Genomic DNA, 20,120 nt, shown 5'->3' with positions numbered 1-20,120 from the left:
GGTTGCAAACCGGGACACACACTTCTGGGTTTTACGTGTTTGTAATCCAAAATGTATGCAAACCAAGACGTATGCAAACCAAGGTACCACTGCATAGTGATGCATTTGTACAATCTATAATGCAACTGTGCTTGGCTTGAAATACAATGTTTCCATTGCTGCTTCTTAAAAAGGATACTGTGGTTGTGGAAAAGGGTATCCAAAATGGTTGAGGGGGCTGGAACAATTCCCTTATCAGATGGTTACAATGTTTTTGGCTTTTTTGCTGGGGGGCAGCAAGTAAGGGGGGGCATCTGGTTTGCCACTGGAGGAAAGGGGCTGCTGGGCTAGAGAGACCTTTGGTTCTGATCCAGCAGGGATATTATTGTTATACGCCACCCCCAATCTCCATGGCAGTGCAAGACACCAGGAGCTTTACCCAGGAAAATGGGAGACAGCAGGGACTGTGGTGTCTTTATGATGTATGGTTTACTGACACATATATACAACTGAGCTTGCCATGGAAGGGTTCAGAGCATCAGCACTGCAAAAGGGTCCTGCTTCCCCATAGGCACAGCAGCATCCTTGCTCTGTTGCCCTGCTTTCCAAGTCAAATCCCAGCCTACTCTCCCCGCTATTCTAAACTCAAACCTCACCTAAAACACTGGCATTGTCTTTTTCAAACTAAACTTCCAGTTGAGGGAGGGAGGAAATCCACTCATTTGCAAATAAGATTTGTCCTTTCATCCTTTGTCTTGCTAACACCTCATTACCCCAGGCTCACACCTCACTGCAAGCAGGAGGCTAGTCTTGACTTAATTGGCTTTTGACACTTGCTTAATTAAAGGATTAGCAAAGTCTAGCATAAATACACACATGGAGCACCTCACACTGGAGACTAGCCTGTCTCAATAAGCTTCTAACACCCCAAGACTAAATTCTAACACTAACTTGATCAGGAATTTAGATGTCTTGCTCCCAGAGATTCCTAACATTATGTAATAATAATAATAATAATAATAATAATAATAATAATAATTTATACGCTGGGTTTCCCTAGCCACTTTGGGTGGCTCCCAACGGAATATTAAAAACATGATAAAACATCAAACATTTAAAACTTCCCTAAACTGGGCTGCCTTCAGATCTCTTATAAAAGTCAAATAGTTGCTTATTTCTTTTGACATCTGATGGGAGGGCATTCCACAGGGCGGGTGCCACTACTGATAAGGCCCTCTGCCTGGTTCTTAACAACAACTTATCACCTTTCCTTCTGTCTGAAAGTTATCTTATGGACTTAGGACTTCTTGCTCAGCTGTGCTCCCTAGATGTAAACAGGAAAAATGATATCAGGATTGCACTTTCAGCAGTTTTGATGCTTTTGAGTACTTTATCTGTCTTTAAAAACACTATGGTTTTATGCACTATTACAACCTGCTGACAATGAACTCATGACAACATACTGGGTGTTCTTCCCTATTTCACCTTAGCAATAGTCCCCTCTGATAGGCTAATGTTAGTAGCTGTTACAAGGCCACCTAGTAATAAGCTTTTTTTTGCTAAGTGGGGACTTGAGATTGGGTTTCTCCATTCCAAGTCCAGCACAACAGCCACTATACCTCACTGGCTGCTAACATGTAAGTAATTTACTTGCTTTCAAATTTTATTTAACATTTTAACATTTTTATTAAACATTTTAACTTGGCACGCTGCTTTGTGGGCTTTTTACCCCAAAAAATAACACATCAACAGAGTTTACAGTGTTTGTTTGTCTGTACAACCTGGGCTCCTTTGGGAGGAGGGCCTGGATATAACTTTGGACAAGAAGAATAAACAGGGCTTTTTTTTCCAGCCGAATTTGCCTGAACTCAGTTCTGTCACCTCTCAGGTGGGCACTGTGACGGAAAAGTTTGCTTTTGCTGGGCAGGTTGGGTCAACAAGTGTTTTCTTTTTCTTTTGCACGGTTAACGAATAGCAGCCTCTGATTGGCCGGGGTTCCAGGAGAGGGGTTTGAAAAGGAGAGGATTTGGAGAGACAGTTCTTTAGGTTGGGAGTCGGGATGGGAGAGGAGAGACAGTTGGTTCTGGGTAGAAACATCCTCTCTGAGGAATATATCACAAGCTAGAGAAAGGAGTCTCTGAGCTTAGTGTGAAGGACAGTGTGTGGTGTCCTGTGAGAGTAATAGGCCAGGAATTAGATTGGAAAAAGTTTAAAGACTATCTACAGAAATACTGTAAAATTAATGAATGTTAGAAAAATGCTGGAATGAAGTTATATGGCTTTAGTAGAAAAGTTATAAGGAATTAAGTATAAATAGATTAATAGAGTATTAAAGGGAAAAATAAGGTTAGAATGTGTTAAGATAATTATAGGATAGAAAGCAGAGGAAGATGGAAAGGAATTGCTGAAACAATTAATAGAAGTGGAATACTGTACGAAAAGGGAGGTGTGAGGAGGTCTTTGAAATAAGTGAATGAAAGATAAGATATTGAAATTGTTTGATGTGCTTTCTCCCCCCTCTTTCTGTGGTTCCTTAAATTTATTTTTTATATTATTTCCATTTTCCAAAATTAACTTTATTCATCTACTTTAAATGTGTATAAAACTGCAGGATATGTCCCTCTCAGATGACTAACTAGGGCTGAGCTTTGCGCTTTGGCAGGTGCTTGTGAGCTGAACCATCACCAGCAAAAATGCTGCCAGCTAGAATTTGAAGAACTTAATTCCAAAAGGGCCTTAAGTCCATTTTGACAAACAACAAAAAATTCCAATTTTGGCCTGTAGATGTTGCCTTGAGTCCTACTCATAAAGGAGGGGGGGGGGGTTAGAGAGAATCATGTATAAATGTTGTGCCCAAGTCAGTGTGTCTTGAAAAGTCGCGTTTGCGTTTATAAAAGGGGGGGGGGGAGTCGTAGTCAGAAATAGTTTCCTTCCAAAGGAAATGCCGGCCAAAACGGACTTTAAACGGAATTAAGCTTTTCATCTGCGAAGGGCAGCAGAAATTGGGGCAGCGGCTTCCCTCGACAGGCGCCCTGTTGCTGCCAAGGAATGAACCTGCGGGGATGTCGGCCTATTCACACCGACACGTAACTCGGCTCCCGGCGTCGCCCTGCAACCCGATCTGGAGCTTCTCCAATTGTTTTATATTTACACGGCGCCGCAGAAGGGTGCTTTAAAAACCTCCGCTCCCCTCTTGCCCGACCTATTTGCTCTCCCAGGCGGCGGCTGCAGCAGCTGGGCCGGGCCTTCATCCCGCTCCCTCCCTTCGCCAATCCCAAGACTAAAGCGCCCGAGAGGGCAACCCTCATCTCGGCAACGTAAACAGCTGCGAAGGAGCCCGGAAAGAGCGGCAGCGGGGCGGCCTCCTCTCTCTTGGGAAGCCGCTCGTTTCGCTCCGAGGCCGGAGAGGCGAAGGCGGAGAAGGCGCCAAGGAAGAATTTCCTCAGGAGGAGGAGGAGGAAAGTTGTGCTCGTGTGAATGCGCGAGTTCCGGGGAGGGAAGGAGAGAGACGGGGCAAGGGACTGAGGCGGCCAAGTAGTCGGCGGAGGCGAAGAGGCAGCGGAGTTTTATTTATTGACTGTATTTGCGCTGCTGAGAGGACGAGGCCGGGTGGCAAGCTGAGCCACCTTCGCAGCTTCTTCCCCAGTGGCTGGCTGCGTATTAGCCGGGGGTTTGAAGCCGGCCAGGTCCGCGAAGGGCGGCCCGGAGCGAGCGGGAGGCGATGCTGGGAGAGAGCCCGGCTGTTTCCTCAGGAGCCGGCGGCGGCGGCGGCGGGGCCTTCTGTCACGTGACGCCCAGGCCGCCCCTGAGGAGAACCGCCTCTCAAGATGGCGGCGGCGGCGGCATCGCCTCCACTCCCCTCAGCAGTTCCACTCCTTATTCCCGCCCGGCCGGGAGGAAGCCGCCGCGGCGGGGAGTGACTTTCTCCGAGGAGGTGCTGGAGCACCCGGCCACGCCGGCGAGGAGGCTGCGGAGGAGGAGGAGGATGAGGGGAGCGGAGGACGACGACGACGACGTGGACGAGGAACAGGAGGACGACGAAGGGGAGCCGAGCGAGGAAGCGACCCTCGCCGCGCCCTACGGCCTCCGCTCGGCCGGGAGGCGCCACCCGCCGACGCCGTTCAGGAGGCCCGAGAGGGCGGAGGACAGGCAGGCCCCGCGAGAAGCCTCGGCCGCCTCCTCGGAAGGTGAGTGGGCAGCGGCGGGGGCGAGACTGGCTGGCTCGCTTCGGTTTGGTCGAATAATAATAATAATAATAATAATAATAATAATAATTCATTTATACCCTGCCCATCTGGCTGAGTTTCCCCGGCCACTCTGGGCGGCTCCCAGTCAGGTGTTAAAAACAGTACAGCATTAAATATTAAAAACTTCCCTAAAGAGGGCTGCCTTCAGATGTCTTTTAAAGATAGGATAGCTGCTTATTTCCTTCACATCTGAAGGGAGGGCGTTCCACAGGTTTGGCGCCACGACCGAGAAGGCCCTCTGCCTGGTTTCCTGTAACCTCACTTCTCACAATGAGGGAACCGCCAGAAGGCCCTCTGCGCTGGATATCTGTTTCCGGGCTGAACGATGGGGGTGGAGACGCTCCTTCAGATATACAGGACTGAAGCAACCCTTCTTCCCTCAGCCGACGTTGGTGGGACTACAGCACCCATCATCCGTGACCTGTTGGTTAGGGATGATGGGTTGTGTAGTCCAGGAACCTCTCCAGGGGCGGGATGCTCATGGTTGAAGAAGGCTGTTTTCAGGGTGGTGCAGGTGGTTTCCTTACACACATGGGCAAAGCCAAGGGGGCACAACATTGGGAAGATTCACACGGGACTTTGCCCTTGCGCAGGGTGCCATATTACGAAAGGTTACCTGAAGTCTGCCTCTGCTGGATTGGAAGTCCAGTGGTTGGTGGCATCTCACGGAGGCCCCCTGATGGAGTTTTTTTCCAGAGAATTCCCAATCAAATTATATCTTTGGGCTGCAAACCCTATATATGCTTATTTAGGAGTAAGTCCCATTGAACTTGGTTGGGCTTACTGTTGAGAAGGCACAGTCAATTTCACAAGCTGCAACAATTCTTAAGTTAGGTTTCTGTTTCCTTTTCCTCATTTTCATCTATTTTGAATGCACAGAAGGAAAGAATTGCGTAAACAATAAGTGACTAAGAAAAATGGTACGTGAGGGATGTCATGGTATGTAAATGGTTGCTTTTTGCCTTTAGCTTAAACAGTCATACCTTGGGTTACAGACGCTTCAGGTTGCGTTTTTTGGGGTTTTGGCAGTTGCGCATACACAGAAGCGACAAATTGCAACCCGCGCAGGTGCAGACGCGCCGCTGCAGGTTGCGAACGTGCATCCCGCATGGAGCATGTTCGCAACCCGATTGTCCACTGTATATTGTTAGTTTCTAGGAATGTCTACATGTCTTCTCCTAGTAAGTCATAGGTCCAGTTGCATATCATTGTAAAACAGTACAGTGGTACCTCTGGATGCAAACGGGATCCGTTCTGGAGCCCCGTTTACATCCAGAAGCGAACGCAACCCATGCCCACGTGGGTTGCGATTCACTGCTTTTGTGCATGTGCATGACGTCATTTTGACCGTCTGCGCATGCGTGGGTGGTGAAACCCGAAAGTAATGGAGCGTGTTACTTCCTGGTCACCGCAGCACGCAACCCGAAAATACTTATCCCGAAGCAACTTCAACCCAAGGTATGACTGTAGTTAACTGTTATCAGACAATGTTGCTTAATTGACATAATTATTGAAACTATTTTAATCAGATTCTGTCAATTCTTCTATGCCCCAAACATGGGGACTTTACTTGTCACATAAGCATATTTTTCTAGCAAATAATGTTTTAATGATTCTGTGATCATTTGGCAGGGGAAAAAATTGGCTAACCAGTAGTAGATATTTGGAGCATTTCTTGATTACATCTTCAAAAATCTGCCTTGCTTACCTATATTTAATGTTATGTCTTAGTGACAGGTGTATAAAACCTGTGAAGGCCAAATATTCAGTCTCTATTTCAGAGTCCTTAGGGGCTCATGGGTTGCATGTTCTACTTGTGCTCTTAAATTGATGCCTTTTCTCCGTAATTGAGGGATATGAGTGGCTGCAGTAGCTATTTGATTATTGAATTCTTTGCATTTCTACTTTGCTTCCTTTGGTAGGGAGTAAAAACATCTTGGGAATTGCAGATGACTCTGAGCTTGTTCGACCAGCTCTTAGAAGAAGTCCAAGGACAGGTAAAATGCCTACAACAGTCTTGAACAAAGTTGTGTTGCTCTATATTACTTGGATGTAATATGTACAGTGCTTACATGTACATATTCATGGAAATTCAGAAATCTGACTAGATTCAACTGATTCTGACTCTGGCTGTTCAGATTCATACAGTTTTATACAGCCTGTTTGCTGCTGCGTTTGCATGAGTCTGGAAACAAGCGTGGTTCCTTGTTGCATCTGAACTGAGAAACTATGGTTAGGATATGCTTCCAAGCAAGCCAGGATTTGGAAGTCATCTGTAAACAAATTGCTTCATATTTTTGCATGTCTGGAAATTGTTGGCTCCTTATTCAGATGCAATGGGAAGCTATGGTCAACTGCAGCTTGTTGCCCCGTTTCCTCAAAGAGTGGGATAATGTGGGGTCACAGAGGCTGTGTGCAGGTAAACAAAGCTCATGTATATCCTGGTTTATTATACCAGGATTTGATTGTCCAAACATATCCTCTGTAACAGATACCCAGCTCCTAATTTTTGTTCCTTTATTTATACCAATAAAATAAAGGAACAAAATATAACTTTGCATTTCCAAGAATTGTGGAAGCTAGAGCTGAAGTAAATGTATTTTCCCTTGTAGCATTATTTGAAATCTCACTTCACAAATTGACCAGCTTTCTTTTTTTACTTCTTATTATATCGATTACTAATGAATAATTTCTTGTCTTAACAGGGCTTTCTTATGACCAAGCCAGAGACTCTACAAGAAATAAATCAGGTTGGATCACTTTGCTTTTGAATTTCAGAAAGGCAGCCATTATAATCTGGGACCTACGGCACACTAAAGCATATTGTGGCATATGCTTTTTGTGCTCCAGAACCCAAATTAATAGATGCATGAAGTGCTATCCCTATAGGGAGGTACATTCATGTCTACACATACACATGGGTATGAAGGAATAATCTAACTGGTGGGACCCAGAGGTTTGTGAAATGCAGTAGTCTGTGGTGTTGCCTACACAGAACTCAAATTTATTTATACCTCACCCTTTGTTATAAAACATTTCCGGGTATATTGCAAGAAGGTAGTAAACTAAAGAAAATAGCAATTATTCAACAGATTTCTAATGCTACCATTTTATCAAAGATTAAAATTGCAGGCAAATTAAAAGGTCATTGCCTAGGTCCATGATGACAATAAATTAGGAACTATAAGAGCTTCTCTTAATTGAGGAGCTACCTGTTTCATTTGAGATGGTGACAGCACTATTGATATTTTTATCAGCATGTTCATGTTGGAGGAGGGGCTTCTTACAGGGGGGATTTAATTATTTATTAGTCATTACTGTTGGAGTAGACTTACAGTGATTCTGTCCCAATGTGTTGTAGCCCAACACATGTAGCAGGTCACACTTTGGATCTAGTGTTATCAATTAAACTGGAAGGTGGTCTAAATGGGATATTTAGCTAAACTCCCATGTTATAACGAGACGGCTACCTGTTGAGGCTTAAGATTGTATGTAGTGTGTGTTCTTTTCTGCAAGGGTAGTACAGTGGCACTTTGGTACTCGAACGGCTTGGTTCCTGAACAAATCAGCTCCCGAATGCCGCAAACCCAGAAGTAAATGTTCTGGCTTGTGAACGTTTTTCAGAAGCCTAGAGTCCAACATGGCTTCCACAGCTTCTGATTGAGTGCAGGAAGCTCCAGCAGCCAATCGGAAGCCGCACCTTGGTTTTTGAAGCATTTCAGTAGTCAAACGTACTCCCAGAATGGATTACGTTCGAGAACCAAGGTACCACTGTAAACCTATTCCTATGGTCTTCTGGAATCTAACGGATTTCTGCATGTTCTTGGAGCTCCAGGTGGTTCTTTCAATACTTTGGTCACTTTGTGAAACGTGGAAATGACCAGAACAATTGACAATTAAACAGTTGTTCCTGAGCATCCACTCCTGTGCTGTTGAGCTCGCTAGACTGCTAATATGGACCACCTATATTGAAGCAGCTCTGCAAACTTCTAGGAAGTGTCTGAACTCAATTCAGTGTGGTGCTCTTTATGTGCGTATTTCTTAAAAGTAAGTTCGTTCCTGAAATATGCATTTAGTCCAAAGTAACTACTCATCTTAATGAATTAGTTGAAGCACATGGCTGACCAAACCTAAATCTAAAGATGGGGCTGTAAGTAAATATGGGATTAAATAGTTTTATTGCTTTAGGCTCTGATTCAACATTTGTATCTTTTCAGAACATGAAGCAACTGAAGTGGAGAGTGAAAACAGACCTGAAATCTGGCACGATAATTTTCAGTCAGCTAGCAGATTCATAGAAGGTAGCAGTTGCCTGTTTTCCTATTCCTGGCAGGGTGTCAGTTTATTATGTGGTGCAGGATCTTTTTGTATTTTATCCACTGCAGTTTTCCAGAAATTTAGGCAGCTCATAATATAGAGCTATAATCTGTGAGGAATTCATTGCGGCACCCATAGATTGAATTGTGCGTATCCAAAAGCGGTTGTGTGCATTGCCTGAAACTCTGGTTGGATCAGAGCCCTTTCATGCAGGTAGCAGTTTGACATGCAATATAGTGATAAAACATAAAATGACTCTTGATGCCAAACACCGGTATCATCCACATTCTGTTCTCACAGTGGCACCAACCAAATATCAACAAGAAACCTGCAGGCAGAACAAAGCACAATAGCACTTCCCAGCTCATATTCCCCCAGCATTTGGAGGCATGTTGCTTCTGATCCTGGAAGTGGTATACAGCCATCGTGACCAGTTGCTATTTAGTCTAGTTCTGCATGAATTTGCCTAATATTTCTAAAGCTGTACAGGTTGGTAACCATCACAACAAATTCCAGAGTTTAACTATGTGCTGTGTGAAGTAATTCCTTTTAGCTGTCTAGTATCGTGAGAGAGAAAAGCTTATCTCTATTCATTTTTTCCACATCATGCCTAGCTTTATCATATCGTATCATATTCCCCTCCTGCTTTTTTTTCTAAACTAAAAATCCCTAAACATTGTAAACTTTTCTCAAAAAGGAGTAGCTCCATCCCCTTGATCATTTTGGTGGCCCTTTTCTGGATTTCCCCCCCAAGCTCTACAATTTTTTGAGGTGCAGTTACCATAACTGTTCACAGTATTCCAAGCACACCAAATCAACATTTTCACTGCTTGACCATAAGGTCTCTTTCCTGGTTAGTCCCAGCAAGTGGAGACCAAATTGGAGCTTGGGATTTTTTCCCCACTGTGCATCACTTTACATGTGCTTACATTGACGCTTTGCATTGCCATTTTAATTCCCATTTCCCCAAGTTTACTTCCTTTTGAAACTCCTTGCTATCATTTTTTTGTTCTTACCATTCTGAACAATTTGGTGAAATCAGAAAACTTTGTAAGCTGCTAACCCTTAACCTACAGAGATTCTTACCTCACCTGTCTGCTTAACTTTCTGATTGAACTATCGTCTGGGGCTCCCTGTGCCCCTAGAGCTGGGTTTCCTTGCAAGCTTGTCTTACTCTTATACCCCTAGCTAGCTTTCTCCATCTAGGGCTCCTTTTGCAGTCTTAGGATTATGTTGGTTCCTTGTATCACTAATGTGATACCGTATTTTTTTCCTTGCATCCTCTTTTTTAGATGCACATTATTTTGTTCAGAAACCACAAGGGCTTAATCAGAAGACAAAGTTAAGAGCGAGAACGCAAGGTTTGTATGGAACTTCAGTTTTTGTGTGTGGGTATTTTGCCTGCTTTTATTTTAAAACTTTCATGTTTATAGCTGTAGGTTAAATGTGTGTTCATTCCACATTACATGATTATAGAACACTGACAGGATGAATGGTAGATCTAGTTCTGGGTTTGAAAGTAAAAGAGGAGAGATTTAAGACATTGGTTTGGCAGTGGTATATAATGAAATAAATACAGACAGACAGACAGACCTTGTTAGTCTGAAACATTGGGTTGTATCCAATGAAGTTATTCTGTTTGTGCAAGGATTTCCACTTGCACAGTGGAACTTCCTTGTGCTCCCCTCTCCCAAAGTGCCCCCCCATGTGGCTCTGGAAGGTGGAGGAATCCCATAGAATAGATTTGAGGGCAAGAGAGTCGGGGAAAGTTCTGTTGCACATGTGGAAATCCTTGCCCAAACAGGATGACTTTATTGGACATAGCCTGTGGTTGAATAAGAGAATTTCCCTGCGTTCTTCTAAACGGATACATTTTTGTTGAAAGTGTATCTAAATGCAAGGTCTGAATTCATAAATATATAATATTCATATTGTCCTAGGTAGGTGTGATAAGTGTGAAATGTTCCAGTACTATGTTTTGGCAGCAGTGCATGGAATTGGCATTAAACCCAATATATTTCTCTTGAAATATATGTCCCACTTGATACCTGTTGTTCCAAACCTATTTCTTTCACCTATTCCCCCTTGCATAGATACTTTCACTAAAATAAGCAAGTGTAATGAGGTTTATGTAAGGAAGACTCTAAGCTCTGTTGAAGGCTTTGGGTAGGGAAACAGAAATATTAGGCCTATCGTGAGATCTTTTTTCAATTTTTTCTGTGGGGGAAAAATGGAAATATAGGAGTAAACTGGGGAAGAAAAACCTTGAACTTTTATTTTTGAATACAGTGGTGCCTCGCAAGAGGAAAAGAATCCATTCCGCGAGTCTCTTCGTCTTGCGGGTTTTTCGTCTTGCGAAGCAAGCCCATTAGCGGTTTAGCGGATTAGCGCTATTAGCGGGCTTAGCGGGTCAGCTGATAAGCGGCTTAGTGGCTTAACGGATCAGCTGATAAGCGGCTTAGCGGATCAGCTGATAAGCGGCTTAGTGGCTTAAGGGATCAGCTGTTAAGCGGCTTAGCGGATCAGCTGATAAGCGGCTTAGCGGATCAGCTGATAAGCGGCTTAGCGGCTTGGGAAAAAGGGGGGGGGAAAGGAAAAAAACCCCGCAGGAACTCGCAAGACATTTTCGTCTTGCGAAGCAAGCCCATAGGAAATTCGTTTTGCGAAGCACCTCCAAAACGGAAAACCCTTTCGTCTAGCGGGTTTTCCGTCTTGCGAGGCATTCGTCTTGCGGGGCACCACTGTAATTAATGAAATGCTTTTTAGGGCAGGGTTTTAAGATAACGTGTTGACTACAGTTCACTTTCTCAAAATGGGTCCCAGGAATGGTTTCAGATAGTGGTAGCCTTCAGCCATCATGGCAAGCTATGTTTAAGTGTCACAAACGAGTTGTATTAGTAGTGAGCCTCTGGCTCAGGTTCTTCTTTCTCTTCCCACATAGCAAGGAGGAGGCATTCATTGAATTAAAACCAGCGGGTGGTGCTGTGGGTTAAACCACAGAGCCTAGGGCTTGCCGATCCCCGTGATGGGGTGAGCTCCTGTTGCTCGGTCCCTGCTCCTGCCAATCTAGCAGTTCAAAAGCACAAACTGCAAGTAGATAAATAGGTACCGCTCCGGCGGGAAGGTAAACGGCTGCTCTGGTTCGCCAGAAGCAGCTTAGTCATGCTGGCCACATGACCCGGAAGCTGTACGCCAGCTCCCTTGGCCAGTAAAGCGAGATGAGCACCGCAACCCCAGAGTTGTCCGCGACTGGACTTAACAGTCATGGGTCCCTTTACCTTTACCTTTACTTTAACACGAAGCTGGCTTGCTTAAACTAGTCTTAGTTAGTGTTAACTAAACTTTCAGATTTGGACAGCACAGGGAACTGAACTTAACAAAAAGTGGAAACAAAGTTCCTGAAACCCTCTCTACCTAAATGCATAGCTAGCCTTAGGCATTCCTGACAAAAGAGCCATGACATGCTGTTATGTCCAAACATGGCTATTGTATTGGGTAATTACTAATACAGCTTGGCTAAATACTTCTGAAGACTTGCAAACAGTTTGAAGACGGATAATTGTTTGTAGTATGTACCACCTTGCCACTGTTTCCTCAAAGTGATGCAGGGTGTGTTTTTTTGTTTCATCTTTTTGGATAATGTTGACTGGAATGGAGTCTGTTATCTTTACCCAAATAATAATACTTGCTTTTATTTATTGTAATGCTTCCTGTTTTTCCAACTGGCAAAAATATATACATTTAGTACAGTATTTTAAAGATGGAACAGAGAAAGCTGTTGCATTTGTAACAATTTGAACAAAATGTAGGTACTTAAATTGTGCTATACACTATAAGGCATTTATACTCTGCTACATTTATTATGTAATAAGTTATACAGAATATGTTTTATAGCCTTAAAACAGCAAAGCAAATGCATGTTTGGGTTTTCCAGAAATTATAAATATTATAGCTACTTGGATTCAAATATGAATTCCTGTTGTGCTGTTCTCCCGTTGCCTTATGAATATGATGAGAATATTCCTCTTTTTGTAGGAAGACAATTTGGATCATGAAGTTTATGGAATTTATTTATTGAATTTTATTTGAAAATAATTGGATTGGTTTGCACTTAAATCTCTTATCTTTGGTTTGTATTCTAGCCCATGTGCCAAAGAACCAACCACATGCTGCTCCCAAAAGTAAGGTATTTTCCTCTTTCAGACTATGTGTTGTTGTTGTGGTGTCTGTTCATACCACCGATAAAATCTAGGTTTTTTTACTGAAATGTGTTTGACAACCTTGCACCTCTGTAATTATGTATGCAGACTTGCTTGTCTAAAATCTAGGCTTTTAATCAGGTGGGGAACCATTTTGCCTCAATGGGCTAGATCTTTCTCCACTCCACAGGCCAACTTTGATGGGTAGGAAATGATCGACATGTTGGGATGTTCTGCCCATGTGTCAAAATTCTGTTGTTTAGCGCTTGGGTACTACAGCCCAAGGGGCTTTTCTAGTCTGCTGGGCATAAGGTTGGCAAAATTGCTTTCTGCAGGGATTGGTTGCGCAGTTAGATTTCTCATAGGGAACTTGGTTGCACAACCAATCCAGCATGCTTGAACACTCTTTCCATCAAAGGAAGAGCAGTTACTTCAACTCTGCTTCCTGCAGAGTTGTTCGAGCAGGAAAACACGTACGATAGACATTTTCCTTTTGAATGAGAAGGGAATAGCCTTAAAAGATGTTAAAACATACCTTCTTATTCCTTGTGATGTAAAAACTCTACCAGCTGGTGATCTATTTCTGTTGTGATGGAATAGGGTAAAGTACACATACAAAAGGCCCCATGTTCAGTCCACAACAGTTCCAGATAGGACTAGGAAAGATCCCTGTCTGAGACACTGGAGAGATTCTGGCAGGTGGGGATAAACTTGAATGTGAATTTGTGCAGTTGCACCTTTTTTTTTTTTTTTTTTTTTAAGAAAAAAAATGCAGACATGGGGTCTCACTACAGGTGGGGTCAATTGTTATTGGGCTGCACCTGTTAAGAGGATATGTTACCCTTTTCTCTCCCTAAGTCATATTTAGGAGGAAGTCTCCCCCCACCCCTGCAACTATGAGGCAGATCCCACTTGGCTATGAACAGGAGGTTGTTTCCATCTAGCAATCTTATCTGCAGATGGTCACAATCCACAAGTTGGTTGGGGAGAATATTTATTTCACTCACTTTAGCAGACAAATCTATTGGTTGAGACTGGAGAATTTTGACATAAAGATGTATTTTTTCCAGCAGAAACAAGCTTGCAATGAACAATAACGGAGAAGCCATAAATACTGCCAAATACTGACTTTAAGAATGCCCGCTTGTGCCATGTGTGAGATTTTCAGTCCCAATATTTCATTTATGAACATTTTTCAAAAAGCAAGCTTTAATTTGAACTTGTTAAAGTTAACACTTTGCTTTTTGCTGTTTTTCTGGGGAAGTCCAATTCTTTTGAATTGTCAATAGTGTGCCTTCCAATCTGCCTGAAATGGTGATGAAATCAGCCAGAATAATAAAAGCAACTTCTAAAATGAAACTCAGATGTATGTATTTTTTCTCATCCTTTGTTTTGTGTATATGTGTGCACTAGGTTCTAAACAGTCTAATCGGGGACACGCATTTGCATGGATTCTGCCACTTGTAGTAGTAGTAGTAGTAGTTTGCCTTGCTGGTGGTGGATGGTATGTGCTTCAGTATTCATCGTACCGTAGTTTGGAAAATAACCTGCGAACTGAAGCCCTGAAAGCATTTCAGAAACAAATGAGAGATCTCATGAGCAGCTACCCAAGTCAAGACAAAAAGTTGTGGAAGGGAATCCAAGTCATCTTGGAGAAACGCCTCAACTCTTCTCAACCGTTTTTGCAACCAGCTGTTTTATTGTTCACTGCTGCAAAAGAAGCTGAAGATGCCCTGAAATGTTTAAGCAACCAGCTTGCTGATGCTTTCTCATCCTCGCAGCATGCTTCTACAATAAAAATTGATGGGGCCAGCAAAGCCACTCTAGACAGTGATGATGTCAAACTCCTTGTGGACGAAGAGTTGAGTTCTGGGTTCAAGGGAGGCAGGAAGGTGGCAGTCGTGCATCGATTTGAGTCGCTGCCTGCTGGTTCCACCCTGATATTTTACAAGTACTGTGACCATGAGAATGCAGCATTTAAGGATGTTGCCCTACTTTTAACTGTTCTTCTGGATGAGGAAACTCTAAGAAAGGACCTTAGCCCACTGCAAGTTGAGGAGAAAGTGAGGGACTTCCTCTGGGCTAAATTTACCAATTCAGACATGCCAGGTTCCTATAAGCACATGGACACAGACAAACTGAGTGGGCTGTGGAGCCGCATATCCCACCTGGTCTTACCTGTGTGGCCTGAAAATGTCCTTCCTCAGGAAAACTGTTTGCAAGTGAAATAATATTTTTGTAAGAGAGAATGAAAACAATACAGCATGTACATCTATTAATGGCTGGATAGGGTTTGTATTTCCAGCTTGGTAATCAGAACTGACTCTTTTCGGTGTGTGCTTCAAAATTTTAAATCTGATTTATTCCTTTCCAAATAAGCTGGAAATTCACATATTAAGAACTTGTAGAGCATAACATAGTTCTGTTTATGTGACACTCCTGTAATTCTTAGAGTTCAGGACCTTGCATCTCAAAAGAATATGGATTGCTAGAACTACTTAACAATTTGAAGTCCTTTCAGAGAATACTGCAAATGGGAGCAACAAGTTAATGAATAGTAATAAGCACATGGTTCTGTCTTCTTTGTACTTGAAGTGTATTAGAATAAAACGCAAACTCAAAGGTGTCACTAATACTTCGTATATCCAGTAACAACTCTTGTCATCCATTTACCAAAATCTCGGATGGACTAACTCTCCTATAATTGCAGGCTCTTGGAGTTTGCTTTAGCCACGTCCTGTTGTTGGGTTTGATTAACATAATGATGCAATTCAAATTTCTAGTCAGGAGTGGCAGGCCTTCACATACAAACACAAATGCCCTGTCCAGATTCTAACATTGGGATTGTCTTCACAATGCCAGTATTTTTAATCCAGAACTACAAAGCTCGTCAATCTCTGTCGATCCCCTGCCAGACTGACCAATATGAATTTCCTTTGGCATATGGGGGTCCCAGGTGGACAAGATGCAGCCTTTGTAAACACACATTTTTGCACTTGTCCAGAAAGGAGTGAAGGAATCACTGATATAGATTAACCCATAGTTCAATCAAGATTTTTAAAAGTGTTGTACTGGTGTGCTTCAAGGTCCTTCCTTTCTCAAAATAATTCACTCTTCTGAAACTTATGAATATTAAATATTATTTTAGATAAGCACAGGTTTTAATGGTGTCTTTGCGCTGGGCAGAACTTATTTATTGCAGAAATGAAGACTAAAGTCCCCCCCCCCGCCCCCCAGGTTTGGATTCCTGCCCCGCAGGAAGATGGAACTTTCCATGTAAAATTTGAATCTGACAACTGGTAAAGTGTGACAGCCCACATATTTTGAATGCTTCATTCCAGACAGCTTTCAGTTTATGTCAGGCTATACATCTTAATTGTATATGAATGTATGTACTTGAATGTAAATGGTAATGTGCAAACCTCAGGACTTTGATACTTACTGATTCTTATATAATTGAGCCACTTGGATTTTACTGTGTTTGAGAAACTTGCAAAACCTGCATTTTCGAAATATGTTCTCAGCACAATTGTCATCCTTGCTTTTTGAAGATTCACCAGAGTGCCATTCTTTGTCCCCAAGTGTATCTACAGTAAGTGGATTTTAACCGCGGAAACTATGGCCGCCTCTGGAAGTGCTAGAAAAGCCCCTGGCCATGTTCTGTAGAATGTTTTTTCTTTATTTGGGAGCTTTTGCACATGATGCAGCTACACATTCCTTCCTGACTCAAGGTCAGAAATGCTTTAGTGGCTTATATTAAAACTGGCTGTCACACCTTTGAAGTGAAGATTCCTGGGGCCTAACACTGAATACACCTTTTTCGAGTGTGGAACACAAGCGGCAGCCAGAGCACGTGGAAATGTTTATGTATACATGAAGGTCTTAAGAAAATATTTTCCTGTAAAGTGGTTTATAAAGTGTAGGCATTAGGGTCTTGAAGTTTTCTAGGCCAGGAACTCATAACTCGTAGAGCTCAGGTCACCTGCACCTCCCAAAAGGCCATTTGGTGCGGGAGGTATGCCCTTCTGAGCAATGGTGTTGGGAAGCTGCTATAGGAACAGGGATTTGCTCAGAATTGGGTAGAGGTTCACCTTTGTACCATTCCCCTAACAGTGTCTCACCCCCCCCATCCCATATTATTCAGAATGGCCCAGTCCTCCAGAAAGGGGAAATCTCCCTTCCATTTACTTGTTAACCTGGGATCTAGTTGCACTGTATATAGTTATGTCTAAATAATTTTAAAACATGTATTTGTTGACTACTCAGCTGTTTCTTGGTGCTACTCTAATAATATAAGAGATTCCATACATCCTGCCAGCACAATTATTAAATGAATGAGTGGACAGAAAATCTTTATGAGGAGTGGCTATAACAGTTGTCTTCTCTATTAAGTGTATGCTGAACATTTCGTGTAGGACTTTTTGGTAGTGGCTCCTGGAGCGTCAATACTACTTTGCACTGTTCATGAACTGAGCTTCCTAACAATCAGCAAATCAACTCTGTGTTCATTGGATGCTTCTGAAATACAATAGCTTTTAATTCCTGGAGATCAACCGATGGGACAGATAAATATAGTATAAACTTACTGCCATATATTGCTGCTCAGTGTTTCAATACTATAGTATTTATTTTCAATATCCTTTTGAAAAAAGATTGTTTCTCTGTTGTGTTTTTTAAGAATTAATTGTACACATGATCAGCATATAGAAACAGACATTAATTTGATAGCTTTTGGCTGTGTTACAGAAGGGCAGTATCAATAAAAGTAGTGATTCCAAATCTGGGATGGAGTTATATTAATGCTCTGCTTTATTAAGATTCATTTACAGCACCACAGCTCAAAGAAGTAGCGTTAAAACTAGAGCTGGAGACAGCTAAGAGGAATAGAAAGTTTGCCTTGTAAAAGGAAGAATGTACACAAGTTATTTTTGGCACCAGTTTTCATTTCGCAGCTTCCTCTGGTTCTATCCAATTTCAAACCACGATAGTAGAATATGGATTTTTCTGAGTGTGGCCAATTCTCATCCCGGCCTCAACAGGTGGAGGCAGCCCTTCCCAAAATACCACCAGGCTTCCTTTAACGCCGTTCATGGATCATCTTTGGTTTCAGTTGCAACACCCAGCTGCCACTTTCTATTTTTAGGAGGGGTGTGCAAGAGCACCGTGGAGTGGAAAACTTTCCATCGCCCCTGTTTTACAGTCACAATAATCTGACTGATGTAAAATGATAGCAGGCTTCTTTACATACAGCCCTCCTCTCTTTCCCTGCCAGCATTTAGATTGCCCAGCTACGATTTACTTGCTTTGTGAACTTGGTAGGAGTTCACCCGAAACAGCTTTAAAATGCAAGTTCTCTTGGTTCTTCCCTTACTTGCCATCTGTGCTTGTTTCCAGCAGGTAAAAGCTTTGTTGCGTTTCTTAAAATGCTAATTATTTTCTCAAAAAGGGTCACGTTAAAAATGGAATATGACTTTCCCACAAAGGACCAGGGTTGTCTTGTGTCTTCTCCTGCTGCAGGCCTGTAGGTTTTAACGGGAAAACACTGAATGAAGCAAAATCTGTGGCAGGTGGAGTGTCTATTTCTTTTGGTTTCACTCACTTGTAAAGCAAAAGCAAATCTAGAGTGGATTTTAAAAAACTATTTAGAGGAGGGAAGTGGAAATCACTGTGAGTAGGGAATTATGGTGATTTCCCCCCCCCCCAAAGGTACATTTCTGAAAATTACTTATAGAAACTGGCTTCTAGTTTATCAGCATAACTAGTAAATTAAACAAGCCATGCAATGTTCAAAACTGTAATGGTGCCCTATTAATCTTATTTAAAGTAGCCTTTTGCAGGAATTAGAATGGGAGTAATCAGCCTTTGCCAGTGATTTTGTATTGGGGTGTGTGCTTACAAGTGCCCTTTTTGCATGTGTGCATCACTTCTTTCTCATTTTTAGAAAAGAATCCATTCTGTAATGTAGACTCTGCAGGGGAAATCTTGTGTACTTTGGCTGCAATTAAACCCTTGGTTGCTTTTGTGAACTGTGGAAATCAATGGGAGGGATTTATGCTTGTGTAGATCAATATTACTAGTAGATAGCAGATTGATTAAACGTGCCTCTGTCTTGTTGGACCCCCCCCCCCCATTTATTTACTTGGGAAATGAGTTTGTGGTTGTTTGAATCAGGACTGTAACGGCCTACTGCTAACAGTCATTTAGAATTCTAACTACAGTTTGAAGTGCATTTCCAGTCCGGCATCGGAGGGAAGGTATGGTTTATGCTTACTGTAGCCTGTGTACGTTGACTTTCATAGCAAATTGGTTTCCTTAACCTCCAAATGGAGGAAGTTGGAACATGCAAGGGGAAGAGGCATAGTTGGGGTAGTCCAAGAATGGTCCGATCAAAGCAAGTATGGGCTGGCTCTGCCATTACAGTACTAGGCAGAGTGAAGTGGCAGCTTTAGGGAATTGATTTCAGGCAGCGTAGCAAATTCTTCTTTATATTTTCTAATTTGTTGCATTTTTACTACCAAGGAAAAGGAGAAGTGCCTCCTGCAATTTCTGCCTTGGCTGCAAAAATGGCTTGGCTTTGTATACTGCGCACCTTGATCCGTGTTTATGTGACGGGTTGTCATTTGGGAGTTTACTGCTTTTAAGAGTCAGCTGACAGCACCGCAAGTGCCACCTTGTTTAGTTCTTTGCCACCTTGATAAATATGTCAGTTACATGGAGAAGACAGTCATTCCTTCCCCTTAAGGAACCAAGTCAGTGGTCTTACTGTGAGGTTCTTGATGCCTACATTTTACTATCACAGGAAGGCAGCTACTAACATTGATACACTAATGTTTGAATGAGGCCTCTTGAACTCTTAAAAAAAGTTCCGACCCTGAGTAAGACCAGTTACAACCATGCTGACGCGTATGCAAGTCTGGCAAATGTCACTGGATCTTTAGTAATCTCAAGGTGCTGCTTAGAAGTGGAAATACTTTTAATTATTTCAGGCAGGTACCTTTTAGCAGCATGGGACCAGGTGCTATTATTGAACAGGCACGTCCAACTCCCGAGAGACTGCGATCTACTCCCAGTATAAAAAATGCAGTTTTTTCATTGGAGGGCGGAGGACCGAGGGTGGGTGGAAGGGAGGATTGCACAGAGTTGTTGAGTTGGGGGGGGGGGGGGAGGAATGACCAGAGTTGTTTAGCTTTGAACGTGCCTGCTATAGACTACCAGCCTCTTCCTTCTCTTCCCAACCGCCTCGCGAAGTGGGCGGAGCCAGGCGCTCAACGTCCGGAGAAGGGCGTGGCGTGGCGGGCCGGAACCGCCGCCATGTTTAGAAGGTCTCTGCCACTTCCCTCTCTTCCCCCCCCCGCTTTCTGACATCTCGCGAGGCTTC

General features: G+C 42.9%; 2 protein-coding genes and 1 long non-coding RNA gene across 4 annotated transcripts in view; 2 read left to right on the top strand and 1 right to left on the bottom strand.

Annotated features, from left to right (window-relative positions):
- Nucleotides 1-3,550: 3,550 nt before the first annotated feature.
- Nucleotides 3,551-15,375, top strand: LOC308480548 (uncharacterized protein). The gene is made up of 7 exons (XM_081012229.1): nt 3,551-4,166; nt 6,149-6,223; nt 6,932-6,976; nt 8,444-8,527; nt 9,836-9,904; nt 12,686-12,724; nt 14,156-15,375. The coding sequence occupies exons 1-7, from the start codon at nt 3,701-3,703 to the stop codon at nt 14,971-14,973; spliced, it is 1,596 nt and encodes a 531-aa protein (XP_080868355.1). The 5' UTR covers nt 3,551-3,700; the 3' UTR covers nt 14,974-15,375.
- Nucleotides 15,376-15,535: 160 nt separating this feature from the next.
- CEP350 (centrosomal protein 350) overlaps nt 15,536-20,120 on the top strand; it is a 61,974-nt gene continuing 57,389 nt past the window's right edge. For both annotated transcript variants that reach the window (XM_081011991.1, XM_081011986.1), the window contains exon 1: nt 15,536-18,139. The gene's annotated coding sequence lies outside the window, so the exon portion shown is untranslated. The remainder of the gene's footprint in view (nt 18,140-20,120) is intronic.
- Nucleotides 17,529-19,929, bottom strand: LOC308480673. Its single transcript, XR_013988214.1, has 2 exons — nt 19,737-19,929; nt 17,529-18,261 (listed from the first exon to the last, which is right to left on the bottom strand). It is a non-coding gene; the product is annotated as an uncharacterized lncRNA (long non-coding RNA).

Source organism: Podarcis pityusensis (assembly GCF_964106645.2).
Source record: "Podarcis pityusensis genome assembly, chromosome: 6".
Lineage (NCBI taxonomy): Eukaryota > Metazoa > Chordata > Lepidosauria > Squamata > Lacertidae > Podarcis > Podarcis pityusensis.
This window is presented reverse-complemented; position numbering and strand designations above follow the sequence as displayed.